This window comes from Syngnathus acus, chromosome 16 (assembly GCF_901709675.1).
Source record: "Syngnathus acus chromosome 16, fSynAcu1.2, whole genome shotgun sequence".
NCBI lineage: Eukaryota > Metazoa > Chordata > Actinopteri > Syngnathiformes > Syngnathidae > Syngnathus > Syngnathus acus.
The window spans coordinates 7,895,623-7,911,930 of NC_051101.1; the positions used below are offsets into that span (position 1 = coordinate 7,895,623).

The 16,308-nt window shown below is 39.5% G+C and overlaps 1 protein-coding gene across 3 annotated transcripts in view; it reads right to left on the bottom strand.

Moving 5' to 3' along the window:
• Window positions 1-16,308, bottom strand: part of triob (trio Rho guanine nucleotide exchange factor b) — a 67,112-nt gene that overhangs the window by 29,166 nt on the left and 21,638 nt on the right. For 2 of the 3 annotated variants that reach the window (XM_037272780.1, XM_037272783.1), the window contains exons 5-17: window positions 15,538-15,730; window positions 14,485-14,589; window positions 13,898-14,368; window positions 11,895-12,017; window positions 8,489-8,680; window positions 8,224-8,355; window positions 7,716-7,946; window positions 6,686-6,808; window positions 6,309-6,500; window positions 4,477-4,646; window positions 3,446-3,620; window positions 1,496-1,691; window positions 594-760 (exon numbers count right to left, since the gene is read on the bottom strand). In XM_037272780.1, the coding sequence (XP_037128675.1) occupies window positions 594-760; window positions 1,496-1,691; window positions 3,446-3,620; window positions 4,477-4,646; window positions 6,309-6,500; window positions 6,686-6,808; window positions 7,716-7,946; window positions 8,224-8,355; window positions 8,489-8,680; window positions 11,895-12,017; window positions 13,898-14,368; window positions 14,485-14,589; window positions 15,538-15,730 (2,470 nt within the window). Of the gene's footprint in view, window positions 1-593; window positions 761-1,495; window positions 1,692-3,445; window positions 3,621-4,476; window positions 4,647-6,308; window positions 6,501-6,685; window positions 6,809-7,715; window positions 7,947-8,223; window positions 8,356-8,488; window positions 8,681-11,894; window positions 12,018-13,897; window positions 14,369-14,484; window positions 14,590-15,537; window positions 15,731-15,918; window positions 16,070-16,308 lie in introns of those variants that run through there. The other variant, XM_037272782.1, reaches the window with a different exon arrangement.

Genomic DNA, 16,308 nt, shown 5'->3' on the forward strand with positions numbered 1-16,308 from the left:
CTGCAGTGTGGACAAAGCTCACAACTGCGACTTGAGCTTGTCTGGAAAAACAATGATGTAACACAGTTTAGACGCCTGTTTTTAGCTACTTGATCAGGCCAGTGTTTCCATTGCCGTTTCAATGTCCTGAGGCAGGACATGTATGAATGTTAGCTGTTAAATATCTGAAATATTTTGGCGATTTTTGGCTCTGAATGCAAAAAAGAGGATAACACATTGGTTGCAGTCACAATCTGTTTGAAGGAGAAAATTAAGATTGTTTAAATATTTCAGACCATTGAGTGCTCAACACTCAGCCATGCAGTAGTCAATCTCTGTTACTTTATAAGAGAGAGGGAGAGTGGGCGAGAGAGAGGGAGAAACAGAGAACATTGACGTGAGGTGAGTCATCAGCTGATGTCGTGTAGAGACAGAACCATTTTAGCATGCTGTGATATCAGAGTAAGCTGTGGCCTGACACGCTATGAAAAGCTTGTCAACTATATTTCCACCAGGTTTTTATTTAATTTATATTAATAACAGAGAAACCAGTAAAATACTATTGAGATTATTCCCCGGGTACCAACTGCTTGTCCTTAATTTGCAGGCTGTACCTGTTTGACTTCAGCCTGAAGGTGTCTTAACTGAACACATTGCTCCAAATGTCTACGGTGCTGCTCGGCCGCCAGGTCCAGCTCCTGCTGCTTCTCATGGAGAAACTCCAGGAGATCCTGAACACGCGTGGCCATGTCTACATCTCTGTCACATAAGAGTTCTACACCTGCACAACAGACAAACATGCAGATAACATGTCAATAAAATAGCAAAACAAATTAGAATCATAAAAATGATTTACAGGGACATTAGTGCTTGCAAATTGCATAGCTGACCTGAATAAACAGAAAATATGTGTAGGTAGTGATGGGAAAATGAAATTTCAAAATGCTTCATTAAGAAATTATATTTTTTGACTCCTCGAGATGGCACTCTCAATATCAATATATCTGAAAGTACACTGACTTGACATTTCTTCAACCTCTTTCATGAAACAGTGCCATCTTGAGGAGTAAAAAAATACAACTGCTTCATGAAGCATCTGGAACCTTAAACAAAGGAAAATGAAATAAAATGTACCATAATTAATGAATCAATAAAAAATGTATTGCACATAAAACCTAAAAATATACCTAAATAAATACTGGGAAAAAAACTGTTCTAAAAGACTAAATGCAAATATATTGGGCTAATGAATAAATATAATTCCACTTAAACTTAACTTTATTTGAAATGTACTGTGGGGATGTTTTTAAAGCCACATAACATACATCAACATTGTAAAATTTTAGTTCAGTGTTTCATGTGTACCATTAAAGTGAGTATGGTGGTGCTCGTATCACACACTGTCATTGTCCAAAAACGTCTAGATCTAACTGTATCGGTGAAACAATGGTGCAGAGGACAGCTGGAAAAGAGCTAGGGTAGTTCAAATGGTATTTTTACAAAAGCCTTCACTCACCTGATGCTTGGACCTCTGTAACGTACTGGAGCAGCTCCTGGCCTTGATGGATAACGTCAAAGGTGAGGTTGTTCATGGTGAGCGCCTTGTCTGCGTGATGCTGAAGCCTCTGCTCAGCCAGCGTCAGGTCCTCCGTGTCAAAGTCACTCATCTGCTGGGTCAGTTCCTCGTTCCATGACTCCAGGTCAGAGATGATCTAAGGTGGAAAGGAAGTAAAGGCTGTCAGAAAGTACAACAGCTTTTCATCAGGCTCTGAATCATGGGCCAAATTAATAAATTGTTCTCCAGAACAATTTGTTCTTAAGTCCAAAGGTGTAGTTCCAAAAAGAAAGTGGAATTCACCCTATATGTTTTCTTGAGAATACTCCACCGACTAAAATTTCTGTGATCCTACAATTGTATAATCGAATGGGATTTAACATTTACAGAATATTTTGACAAGCACCGACTTTAAATAGGCTGTGTATTTTACATACACACAGTCAGGTATCTCAATTGTAACAGTACTTCTGTTTTGAAGAAAAACATTGAACCTAATTCCAGACGGCCACTGTCACTGCATAACGAAAAATGTGTGCTATAGTCAGGGATAATGTCTCACTCCGATGATTTGCGACTTGTAAAGCAGATGTAGTGAGATGTTAGTGCTTGTCTTAATCCCCGCATGACTCATAACACAATGGACACCTTGGCCACAAGCAGATGCGTGTTTTAATGAGGTTCTGGTCCAACTCAAAAAGTTTACTCATCAGCATTTACATGATCAACATTATCATATTTTCTTTTCTTGCATAGTACACAGTATAGGCACTTGTTTTTTGGGATCTTTTGTATCTAACGTCTACATATGATGTAAGGCAAATTGAAGGTATACATATTGCATATTATTGTGACACGTTAGAATAAAATAAAAAAATTGAGAATGTGTCTATTTGCTTTATATGAACTTATCTCATGCAACCAACTGGATGTATATGGACAATTCATCTGTGCAGTACAGTATTATGAAAGATACTAACTCTGAACTGCAGTAAAACATGATGTGTGTAAAAATTAATGGAAGATGCTTGATTGGAAGATGCAAATATTTGGATTCACCCACCAAGATGAACTATGAATAATTTTGTGCTCGAGCCCACTAGTAGAAAACCCTAAAAATGACTTTCAATTTCACAAACAACTGAGGAGAAAACTTACCAAACAATCATCTACAATCCTCCTTCCTCTCTGCATACAGTTGAGTAAAACACCCTCAGCGGGCAAAAAGATCATCATTTGCTCTCAGTGCTATAAAGTCCAATCGAGAGAGGAGATAAACCTTCTTAGCCTCTGCTTTCACAGCAGTGTGAGGGAATCATCTTAAGAGAAATCGCCATGAGGCAATGCATGTCTCACCTCAACTACGGCACACCCCCGTTTGACGCAGGAGGGGAGTGTCCTTGTGTGTATGTGGGGTAGGAAGAAAACAAAATACGCCCCCGCCGTGCCCTGGATCTCTGCTTGATTAATCCCTTGTTGTGATTTTCAGGATTTCTATCTTGGATTTTTTTTCAACCGTAGAAATCTAACATAGTGTTATGAGTTTCGCATTTTAAGCTTATCCTCAGTGTGCTGGGAGGACTTGGTCACTACCCTGGTTTCAGTTATGAATGTACATAATGTAAATGTTTCACTTTTGTGTGAGTTCTAATTACATTTTGTGAGTAAGTGGGGACATTAAGAGCTCGATTATAACCCCCAAACAACTAAATAATGGCTTCTCACAGCAGGATTTTGAATATTTAACTGCATGACATAATAAGAAAAATAAAACTGTTTGGATGATTTAAGAAGGGGATAATTATAATCTTTTTTTCCCCCATTTCGCCTGTTTATTTGGTTCCTCTCCTGTTCAATAGAGCAGCTGAGGCTGTAGAAAAAATAAATAAATTTCATTATGAGTTTCCTCACATCTATGGCATCCCTCTCAAAGATGCGAAGCTGGAGAAAAAGTTCCAGTTTGATCTTCCTCTCCTGGAAAAGCTCCTCCATCTGGCCCTGGGCCTCATCCAGCTGCTGCAGGACGCTCTCGATGTGCGCCATGGAGCTGTTGTGCGGGGTCTTGTTGCTTGAGATGGCAGAGTCTCTGTGACCACAAATACAGTGAAGACAAGAACTTCAGATGTATTTAAGTACTATTAGTGCGACTCTGTACAATAATGGCAGAAATAAATACATTTAGCACTACAATATTTAGTAGACTGCTATTTGAGAGGACAATATCCTAATAAGAATTCCTTTAGCATATACATATAAGGATATTGATATTTAGTTTTGAAGTGCAGATGCAACAGTTTCATGTGATTACAGTGTAGGAAACTATCACCCATTAAACCTGCAGCTGGAGCAGTTAACACGTGAGGAGTGGGACAAAATCCCTGTTGGCAGGTGATATTATTGAGAGAGAGAATTTGTTTGGCTGCATCCAAAAGGTTGGTTCACAAAACTTTATGCGAAGGGTACCATCATTTTGGGTGTACCTGTTTTATTTGTTTGATGTATTTAATTTATTTAAAAATAATCTGTGGAGGACCAAAAACAACAACAATTACAAGTAAAATGGTTATTTGCTGAAAAATACATTTTACACCACTACAAACTAGAAATTTATGTCACAAATATGGTTGACAAATAGCTATATGTACAGTATATCAGTTGCGGTTTATAGTGGTGTAGAATTCGGCTTCTCTTTTGCTGTGACAAAACCAAATTACTGCTCTCAATAAGATCCGATTTCCAAGGTACTGTGCACCACAGAAAACATCAGTTAATTTGTGGTGACTTTCAATCAAAAGGTTATTATCATTTCAATGTAAAGTCTGATTATTTTAGACATCTGTCTTGGATAACGCCGACTCACAGTGACTGTGATGTCAAGTGCCATTCAAGTCTGAATGAACAATTTTTGCTTGAAACCTTATAGTGGCTCATGAGATGCTCACCTGAGCTGTTGTATGAGGTCTTCACCTTCCTTGATAACATTGACAGTCGCTTGCAGGGTGGTCTGCTGTTGTTGACCAAAACGTTTGATCAAATCCTGCACTGCCTCCACAGACTCGGCGTACACATCGTCCAGCAATTCCTTCTGAAGCTCCTCCAACCATGTCCATAGCTAACAAGAAATTCAAGCCAGTTAAAATGCATCGCCTTTGACGCACAAGTAGTTGCTTTTGCAAACTCAAACAAGTGTGATGAAAACTAGAACCATATTGTACAATATGTACACAATTCACTCTGTATTGTGGAGGTGTCAGTAAACATTATGGCGGGTCAAACTCAATTACAAAGAGACTCAAACAGCCAAATGTACAGATAAAAGATAAAGGAGGGGAATGTGAGTCCCACTAGTTCTGCTCCACTCTGGTGTTTTGTCAGTGGTCATCTTTGTAACAGATTAGCCATCTGGGTGCTTTGGCAGGGCACATTAAAGCTCTGGCAAAGACATCCTGGTTGGCACCCGCTGCTTGTCTAACACCCACTATGCCTTCTCAAAAGCTCATCAACCTTTCTTTCCATCATCCCCTGAGTAACATTCTGTACATATTATTTGGCATTTGGACACACATTCGAGTGGGCAACTACACTCACTGTGCTGTGAAAAAAAAAATGCAGTATATACAGGAGAAAATCTCTCTTTACTAAGATAAGACGGCTATTTTCTATTGAATAATACAATCGATCTTTATATATATATCGCTCTTGATCTGCATACCGACATGTCTTGAGAATATTTTGTCCATACGATGAAGCTAAATGTAAAAAATATGAATACTTCTTAGTATGTAGAAATATAGACTAAAACCATGAATGAGGTTACGGGGTTGAAATAGAGTCAGAAGTGTATGTTTTATTTTGTACAGTTATTCAACGACCTTTGGGACATTGAGTAATTTTATTTTCCTCAAGGGGAAATTCACCTCACACGTCAATGTGTCCTTTGAGTCATCTGATATAAGCTCCGAGTCATGACAATAATAATGATGAACGGTATAGAAAATGGATGGATGGATGTTTTTTTTTTTCTGTCATAAATTGATTTGTGTGCTTGATTCCAACATGAACTCTTTGACTTTACTGGACAGCATTCAATCGCTGAAAACTAATTGGAATCATTCACCTATGCGTAACAGCAGACAGCACACACACAGTGACCTGCCACTGGTGTGAGCTGACAGATGGGATGAAGGCGATTAGTCCATATGGACATTAAAGACTAGCTTCATTAATAACACTGATTCTGTGTCTTTATGGGTTTATGTAAACAGGGTCTCGCGTTAACACATGCAGAGCAGGGTGCTTAGTCAGTGTGGAAAGGTTAATTTGGACACTTACAAATGTGACACACACTATAATAACAATCAAACTGGATCAGGAAAAAGACTCCCCCAGAAATCTTGAGTATTAACTAGCACAAATTTAGAGCACGAAAATATATTTACAAAACATCCAATTGTAGATGCTAGTGCTGCTTTTATGAATGAATGCTTTTCTAGGTGAGGAAAACAGACCTAAAGTTTTTTTTAACAAGGAAACACAAATTAATTTGCATGGTTATCACACCATAAAGCATCCAACCAATTTGAAATACCGATCTGCCAGTTTAGTTTGATTGACAGAGGTTTCACATCTGCTAGCAAGGTTACAGATGGATAGAACGTCTTATGAGCTGAAAAAAATTATATTGCTTTTCTGCATGTTTGATTGAATGAGGAAATGGACGGAAGGGGGCTAAATTCTACGTGCTATGAGAATAAAGAGGGAGAACAGGACGCACCTCCTTGACGTGCGTGTGGAAGGAAACCGACATATCCAGCAGGACCTTGCGTTGTTCAACACGTCGTACAAAGTCCTGGATGCGATCTTCAAGCTGGTGGGCAGCCTGGTAAATTTCCTCTGGGTCACATTCTCCCGTCTGAGCCAACTGCTCTGCTGCCTCGAGCAGCTTGTCAGCATTAGTGTAGGTGTTCTGTAACATGAAGATTGCAGAAAATCAACCTAGTAATCGACTGTCTGGCAAAAATTAAGCAACTTAAAAAGAACTGACATAGTCTTGTATAAACAATCTAACATTTTGTTTATTTTTGAATGGATCGAAATACAGATACATACATAGCTAAAAAATAGATTGACAGTTTGACTTTTCAAGCTCACCTGTGCAACCTCTTCAAAGTCCTCATGTCTCTTCTGCAATGCTCGTGCTCTGTGCAAAGACTTTCCGACGCCAGTGTGTTTACTCAGGAAAGCCTCACCGTGGTTTTCTATCCAGTCCAGTACCTTGAAACACACACAGTGGACAGATATTTTCATTTTACTTTACAAAAACTGATTCTAAAAACTGAGTTAATAATGCAGTACAATTTTAAAACCAGTAGGTGGTGCACCTGACTGTAAAGGGGCCTACCATTTGAATTACGTACAAGGAATTGTCATCTACTCTATATATCCTGTTCATGTGCCTGCTTCATTTGCTTGTCTTCCTAACGTACTGATCTCTGCTGAGATGAGTATGTTTTCATTCAAAGCTACATCCAGAGATGTGACATCAACATTTCCACTGCAAATTAGTTTGTGCGTTTACCAACGTTAACGATTATTGAACACATTACTATATATATATATGGGCTAATATACCATATGCATAAGTGAGCTGATGATATAAATGTCATGCTTATTTCAAAGCCTCAGACAATGTTTTGATAATAGACATTCCCAATGCCCTCCGCACACTATGAGGCAGCAAACTGCATCACCATGGAAACCACTACCAAGAGAGGCAGGATAGAGACATGGCAGGATAGAAGATGTGCAAACCGGAATCATTGAGATGCTGCATAAAAGAGATGGAGGATGAGAGTGTGAGGGGGTAGCAAGCCACATAAGAGTTCATGCCCGAAGGGTAGAAAGAGAGAAGGAACCGTACACCAACTCAGTAGTTTTGATCTAAGAGCATTGCCATTGAGACTGTCTCATGGCGATTTGCTCGGTCGACAGATGATCTCCCTTGAAAAACCCAAGAGGAAGAAAATAAGTCTTTGGAGAAGCTTGATGCTCATCATTTGAGGTCTTCCATCTCATGCATTGTGCACATTAGAGTTGAAATCCTCGCCGTTAACAGTAATACAAAAAAATCATGAATTATAAATTGCTGCATTTAACATTCAATAATATGAGTGTTGCTTACTTGCTGTACATCCTGCTGGAAAACACACAGCTGCAGACGTTGGTGAAGGCGAACTTTGCGATGCTGCCAGATGTTCTCCAGCTGCCTCTGATGATGGAGCACCTCGTGGATAATGTCCAGGACGTGGTGGACCGCCTTGGAGTAATTTGCTGATGCCATCAAAGAATCCGTGCTTCCTGGGGTCAAAGGTCGCTGTAGCTTGTCCAAGAGCGACTTCCCATCTTGGCTCACCTGGTAATGGTGAGTTAAAAAAAAAAATCACTATTACTATTACAGCTACCAAAAACAACCATCCACATTAAGCATTTATCAATTACCAAATTCATCATGCAGTTTGCCTTAGATTTTTTCATTTACCCGCATGTAATTTTCTCAATTAGCCATTATTGCAGCCATGCATTATGATCTTATCTTTTTACAGTCGATTTTTAATTTTGCTTTGTGCCAGTTGTAGTCTTGTTTGCATTTTACGAGCTCAGTCGGATGGGTGTGAATATTGTGTACTGACCTCCGAGTAAGCAGTGGTAATGTGCTCATATAGGCCCTGGTGGCGGTGGATTGTGTCTTCCAGATCCTGCAGTTCTGACGGTAATTCTCCTTCACCGCACGCTTTGCACCATGGCTCCACTTTACTCATGTACTGAGAGGAGAACAAACAAAAATTGTGTACATTAATTATGTCAGAGAAACAGTAAAGTATTGAAACTGATATTGTTGTTTTCTTTGTCCATACATCCACACAAATGTCCGTTTTCATTCATGTATGTATATACCTGGTCAGCTTTCTGGTGGAAACTGGCAGACATCTCCAGTAAGGTGCTGCGTTCGTCCAGTGCTGCAGCGAAGGCCTTCCACTCTTGTTCCAACTGGCCTGAAATCTGCTGGATCTGCTGGGAGGCGTAGTGGCCTGATTCCAGGAGCCGATTCCCAACTGACATAATCCGATTGATGTTCACATACACATTCTGTAGACATGAAGACACACAAAATACATTAAGAAAAAAAGCTTTACATCACTTTCATTTTTCAATTTAATTATAATAGCATCATTTCTTTTTAAATGGTATTCAATTTCTGAATCAATGGCCTCTCATGATGAAAAACAGATGGCACAACATAGAGTGGATACTGCTGTTTGATTAAAACTCTGCACACAAGTTGATGTAAGTAAAATATAAACAACAGCTGGTATCAGTACATACTGAGTCCTGTCATGTTTGTTTATCTGGTCCAGTTTAACCATGCCTAGTAGCTAAAATACAGTTGTGCTTCAGCTAAACATTGTAGGGAATTGTTCCTTTTTAGGATCAATTTGAGCACTTGAGGAACTTTCCAAATAAAATGTCAGATTTGTCCCACATTGTGCACCTGTGAATTCTATGTCGATATGTAGATTGCATTGAAATAAACATGTACATATAAGGCAAACCATTTTTATGCACACATTAATGCCAATGTTTCATTATAGTCTTCTTTAGTCATCAAACATTTGAATATGAAATGCTTGAAATTCCAGCATTTTTTAAGAAAGTCATGCACCCAAGGGATGTGGAAAGTGGAAACCCTGAAGTATGTGGCATTTATTTTGCAGGCCACAATTATAATCTCACAGCGCAAGCAATACAAGAGGGAGTAAAAGTCAATACTTCTCCATGCATAACTTTTGTGGACATTATTAAGTAATTCACATGGGAGACGTAAATCCCATTTGACTAATAAGAAAAAAACGATTTGCCCTGCAAACGTCATTTCTTTCTTTTTTTCTTAAGAGCAGGGCTTCAAGCTGTTGTGTGTAGATAGGCACAGATCAGCGAACACTAATTAACACACTAGTAACAGTCTGTTATTCTATTCAATTACTGCTCCAGGCGCCTATTAGGCTTCTTACTTTTCTTGTCTTGATCACAATGGGAAGGGAAGATTAACTAAATATTAACAACAGCCCCAAAAGAGAGACAGGGTGGTTTGTGCATATTGAACGAGCTTTCATCAAAACTCTGAAACCATTCGGGATCAGTGATGTGCTCTGTTCTTAACCGCAAGGCTTTGGAACAGATTTTCTGATATTAGGACAGAATGCAGTGTTATGCATCACAGATTTACAGCCAAAACCAGACTTGCTACTGGGTATCAGCAGCGTTGCACTCAGCCTGATGTTGCGAAGCAGCGGTGCGCTTAAAGCTTAAGCTCACATGAGCACTTGAGGACTCCAACAGTCCTCAAACACACAGCAGTTGGTAAAGAACACAAAAGAACAGCAGTGCATAGAGGAACTTTAATCCTATTATACAATTTCACAAATCAAACATCCCGGGAGAAGCCATCTTATGAATAGTGACTTGAAGGTATTATCCTGCAGGAAACTTGGGATTTTCAGTGAGGAAAACAGGGGGACAGGTATTGGGCACACATGTATGTGGTCATAAAGAGAATAACAGTGGCATAGAATTACCAAATTGCAAGCAATGCACCTGATGGCCCTTTGAACCATCTGTAAGGCATTATGAATGAGATGAATTGACAGAGGCTGGACGACGAGAAAGCAGCCAGAGGTAAAGGCTTAATGTGAAACTGATGGAACGAGAGAAGGCTGGGTTAGGGTAGAGGGAGCCGGTATTCCTAATTTAAACCTGATAAGGGCAGGAATGTCTATGTGTAAAAATGTATCAAATTGTTTTTTGTTGAATTGAAATGTGCTAAATTTGAAAAAGGTTTGCTGCGGAAATAACGGGCTCACTAAAAATATAATCTTTAATCTTCATAGTCCCAAAATGACAAAGAAATATATCATTTATATATAATACACTAAGAAAGTTTTTAGATGACACATCATTAGTGTGTCACAAAAGGCATGTGCCAAGCTTTTTTCACTGGAGAAGATCCGTAATTTTACTGTTGTTTTGCTTTAATTCCAACAGAAAAATAAAACAATCTGATTTGCTCATGCATTGTTCTTTCACACACTGCTTTCAACCAGCCATGGAAGCAACAGGAAAGGGAAACGAGTCTTCCTGTGGAAGAATGGGTGGTCACTTTGAAACGAGCTTGTGTGTGTTTTGTTCTTATATGAACACGCTTATTACTGCAGGTTTTTTTATACTACTGTTGTCTCAGGAGTGATTAGTTCATTCTGACCCAAAGGGTTGACACAACTGGCTTTGGGCAGTTTTTATTATTCTTTTTATTTTAGACGTAAATTATTTATGCAAAGTAGCTTGAGTCCTGTAATAGCTCTAAATAAATCCAGTGGTCAAGTCACAAATTTAGATTTACCTGCACATTCTAATGTGAGTCCAACTACAAGAGCAGTTCAAAACCTCTCAACAAATGCATTTTTAGACAAACACATTGTATCCAGAAACACATCAGCTTGACTGCATGTAATGCATTCCAACAGACAAGTGAGTGACAGCTCAATTCCAAATGTAGATGCTCTGGCTAGTGATGAAAATTTAATAGATTATATTTTAAGGAATCTTACAATCCTTCAAATTTGATGCAGATATCAATTTCAGAGGCCCCCAAAAATGTTAACATCTAGAGTGACCTGTGTTCTGTGCACGTATGCACACACATGTACCTTGATTAATTATCTGTACCTAATGTTACGGCCCATGAGACTCAAAGATCAGCAGATTACTGCTAGGTTTGTAGTAATATCTGTCCGAGACAAGCTCCAGATGTGAGGAACATTAAAAGACATGAATGAGATCATACACGGTCAAACATTGATTTTTACACTCTGTTCTTGCACTGAGGAAATCCATTTGGCTCAGAAATATTTTGATGTGAACAAGCATAGCAGACCGCAGGGTCAATACAGTTTAATGTCCTCGAGCAGTTAGGAAAGGAGCTTTGCTGGCTCTAGCAAGGAGGGCAGCAGAAAGCAGCACACTTTGGGAGGGGCAGGGAGGCAATATAGGTCAATTATGGGGACAGCGCTGTGATAAAATACGACAGAGCGAGGCTGAGTGGCAAACGGCTGAATAATAGGACAGACGCAGTGGCAAGTCACAGCCAAAGAAAGGGGAAGGGTTTAGGAGAAAGACTGAGAAGAGGAGGGTGTGTGTATGTGTGGAGTGTTAGTGGTTACTGTGAATGACAGTAATGATGATAGCTGGCGATTGCAGCTCCTCTGCGTGTGTGCGTACAAAGATTTGCACAACACAGGCCTCTTACCATGCAGTTCATTGCAAAGTGGTTGTGCTGCGTCTGCAGCTCGACAGCATGCTGGTGGTTTCCCCCAATTTCGGTGTAGCTGGTGAGGAAAAGACCCTTGTTGTGCATGATCCAGTCGAACATCTGCGTACAGACAAGGGGAACAAGAAGCAGTTAGGCGATAGAATGGACCAAATGTGTTCTCTTTCAAGAGGTGGCTAAATGAGATGGTTTATGGAAGGTTTTAACTATAATCACTGACATCAGAGGTATAATGACACTAACGGAACAAGCTGTTTAAAAATTGACTTGAATTTGCAACAACTGCACAATCTAATGGGATGAGATAGAAAAACAGAGCCAGGCTAGACAAATTAGATTTGACAGTCAAATGTTTTCAGCCAGTTTTTTTTTTTTTTTAAGCTTTCGGACAATATTTGAATAAATGTATGCACACTCAAAAATATTCAGAAGGATGTTTTTGTAATACCACATTTGGAGCAAAAACACACATTGTGCAGGGAGTTCAGATGTATGCATATTTATATTTGACTTTTTTCAAATTGACGAGCCATAAATACTGTTTTTACTCAAAACGATTTGGTATTATTATAGAAAAATTTCAAGTATGCTATCTGAAATGCAAGTACTTTTCAAATCATGTATGCATCGTCTCCACTGTGCTTACAACTTTGCATGGACTTTAGAGGCTCCTTCCATGCTTGGTTTATAGTTTGGAAATGTGTGTTAAATTACAGCCCTGAAACGCTTCACAGTGGGCCGCCGCATTTGCCCACGGCACTGCACGGACCTTATGGGAGCTACATTTATCCGCTCTGCACATGCCACTCAACTCACATGGAATACTGATGAAAAACATGCACTCACACACAATCGCCACTGTTTTCATACACATTGTATTTTTTGGACTTAAAACTTAAAATATTATATCTGAAAAAAAAGAAAATCCCAAACCAGACTTGTTCATTGAGACTGCACCTTATAACGCGCAGTCCGAAAAAAATCTCTGCATCTTACATGATACTTCTTGTTAGTGTTCTCATTTGAAACCAATTCACACTCTTTGGGTGCACTACTTAGCAAAATGACAATGACTTCACAATCGCCACACAGCAACAAATATATTAATGAAGGTCATAAAAACACAAAATATTGTGGGGAAAACCTATTATGCCTTATCCTATCTATATGTTTGCATTTATGTGAATTTGATTGATGTGTATCACTGGCTGATGATGTGCACCACTGAACAAACTCACTTTATCACAGGCTAGTCTCACACATCTCACTGCATTACACATGCCAATACACATGCACAAATTACGTGAAATAAACTTGTCACGCATCATTATACAAATTAGCCGATGGGTAAGACACAGCAATTCCCTTAGATATAAATAAATCACGGCGACTTTTTTCTATAGGATAAGGAGTTTTCATGTCATCTGCACCTCACGACTCTCCATTAGAGGTAGCGGCATTTCCTGCATGCTTTATCGCTCTTACAATTAACACTTGTGACTGATTAATGTGTTGTTTTATACAGACTGGGTACAATATGGTTATCGTGGTGTTGTTACGTACTCGTCATGTATTAAATTATTAATACTATTGTGTCAGTTCGAATTGGCTTGTCGGCTTTGGGATAGCGGCCCTTAGGCCACCAGTCCCAGTGCTTCAGATTGGCCACTCTGGATTTGCTTATGCCCATGTTGTTATCAGTACCTAATCCAAAACAATATTTTATTTTCGCTTCTATTTGCAGGGAACACTATCAGGGAGCCAATACGTCCCACTACAAACAAAGCTAACATTGCATGTGTACTAAAATTATTCTGCTGACTAAAATGTGCGAGGGTCATGTCATGTTTTTAAAAACACCATATGAGACATTAGATGGGACCTCCTAAACCACATGATGTTTTGGTGGTTTATCTCATATATCAGGATACAAACCGTGCAGATGCATTATCCTTTTTAAAAGTAGAGAAAAGCATTCTGACCTTTTCTGCATCCTGCTCGAAAAGACGCAGCTGGAAACACTGGTCCAGTTTCAGCTTCCTCATGTGCCACAACTGCTGCAGGTTCTGGCGTGTCCCGTGAAGTTTATCCAATAAACTAGTCACTTTAGCTCCTAGGTTGTGAGCATCTGCATGCGTGTGAAAGCCATGGTGGTGATCGTTGGATTCTCCACTGGCACTGCCAATTCGGTTCCCATACACACTTTCGACATTAGTCCCGCTTCCCACAGTTTGGGACTGTAGCCTTTGCAGCAGTCTGCGCCCCTGCGTGTCCAACTCTTCCACTGAAGCTTTAGTGGCTCTTTTCTTTAGTGCCGCATGCTCCTCCATAAGACGTCGAGCCCCCTCCAGGTCCCGTGGGAGATCTCGCTGGGACAGAGTTTCCTGCAGCTCCTCCAGGCGTGCCAAAGCTCGTGCTGCATCGCTGGCAAAGGTTTCAAATGAGAGCCGTACCTAAGGAAAAATTCAAAAGTTTTCCAAAGTGGAAATATACATTAAGTGAGTCTACAGCTAAGCTTAGTATTTGCATGTACTAAATGCAGGTTTTTGGTTGGAGAAAGCAGCCAAACCTCGATCCAGTCATCATGGTTGTACTCTAAGCTGCCATCAAAGTCGGCTGTCAGCTGCGACGGGTCCACAATTTTGGATAAACCTTCTAAAGAGACCATTACTGTCTGTTGGTGTCACAAAGCAAACAAATAATGAAGGTCAAAAGGACAGCAATCATCATTGACGTCACAATCCTAAAAAACAAATCACTAATATGTCAAAATATTTCCCACAGTTAAACTTAACAACCACAAAGAATGTAGAGCTTTGTTTGGATTTCCACATCTACTGTTTGGACAGGTGTGAAAACATTCCAGTCACTTCATGTAACAGACATTGTTATTGTTAATTAGACAGAGGGATGTAGAGGAATGAAATAAGAATTAAGAACATACTGTTGATAACTGATAAAAATGCCTAACAACTAGCCTGGTTCGTCTCATTAAATAACATCTATATTAAATTTATATTGACATCATGAAAAATCTTTTATAGAAACATTTACCATTTTTGTTCAGGTTTAACAAGACAATCCCTTCCGATTTTTGAATATAATTACATTTGTGTATTAAGACATATTTAGCCTCTTAAAATGTGGCACATACTTTCATACTGAGATATACATAAGTCGAACGGTTCAAAACAATAAATGCCAGAAGGTATACAGTAACACTTATAAGTAGCCCTAAATAATATGAGGGTTAATACTATTTATTCTATGCTAACCTAAACCTAGTTCCTAGATTCATACAAGCAGCTTGTCGTAGTCTAAGTCACCACGAGGGTGAAATGCATCATGGTGTCCTATATATCCAGTTTCCATAGTAACTGGGTCAGGACTAAATATACCAGCCTCACATGTCCACATGGGACAGAAGAGTGCCACTGTCACTGAACAGCAATGCAATTAGCACTGATAAAATAAGACCGATAGCTATATGAAACCAGCTTTCCTAAAAAGAAAAAAAAAAGTAATTAATAATAATACAATGTTTATGTATAATTTACTAAATCCAACCCAGTCAAGTGAAATAGTTTTGCTGAACAGTCCAACAGTCACGAACACCCCCTACCTCAAACTCAAACTTGGAGCTGCCGAAGTTGGTCCTCTGCTTCTGCCAAAAGTTATCCGGCTTGATGATGAGGGCGACGTGGATGCAGGAAGGGAAGGACTCCTGCAGGATTTTCAGCAGAGGCTTGATGCTGTCCCATTTGGAGCCACGCATGTCCACAATGACTGTGAAGCCATGTCTGACCACCTCCTCACTGCAGTACAAATTACACATTAAGAAATAATGTGACATTTTGATCAAATCAGTTCTGGTGAACCATGTCATTTTGTATTACCTCAGCATGAAAACACACCATAACAAACCACAATGTAAATTAAGTTAATACATGCCAAACCACATCTAGTTGCAACAGTTGAGCATTCAGTTTCCAACACTGCTTACCGCGAGTCCCACAGCCTATAAGTCCATAAAAGGTAATTTCTTGGAATCAAAAGGTTTAAATCAGAATCTGTCCAGTTAGGATAGCAAAACAGACACAGGGCCTCCTGCTCTAACTCGCTCTGACCTCACTATGAAAACAGATCCACAGCCGCCAAAGGGCTCGATAGAAAAAAGAGGGGAGGGATCGACGGAGAGAGAGAGAGAGAGAGAGAGAGAGAGAAAGAGAGCAAGGGGAAAAAAACATAAACCGAAAAGACAATGAGTAAAATGGGGGGGGAAAAAAAGATACGAGATCCACTTTGAGAACATTAATCATTTGAAAGAATGCCTCCCTTTCTAAACTGTAAAGTGTTGCAAAAAATGGACAAAAAAATAATTCTAAAGCACAAA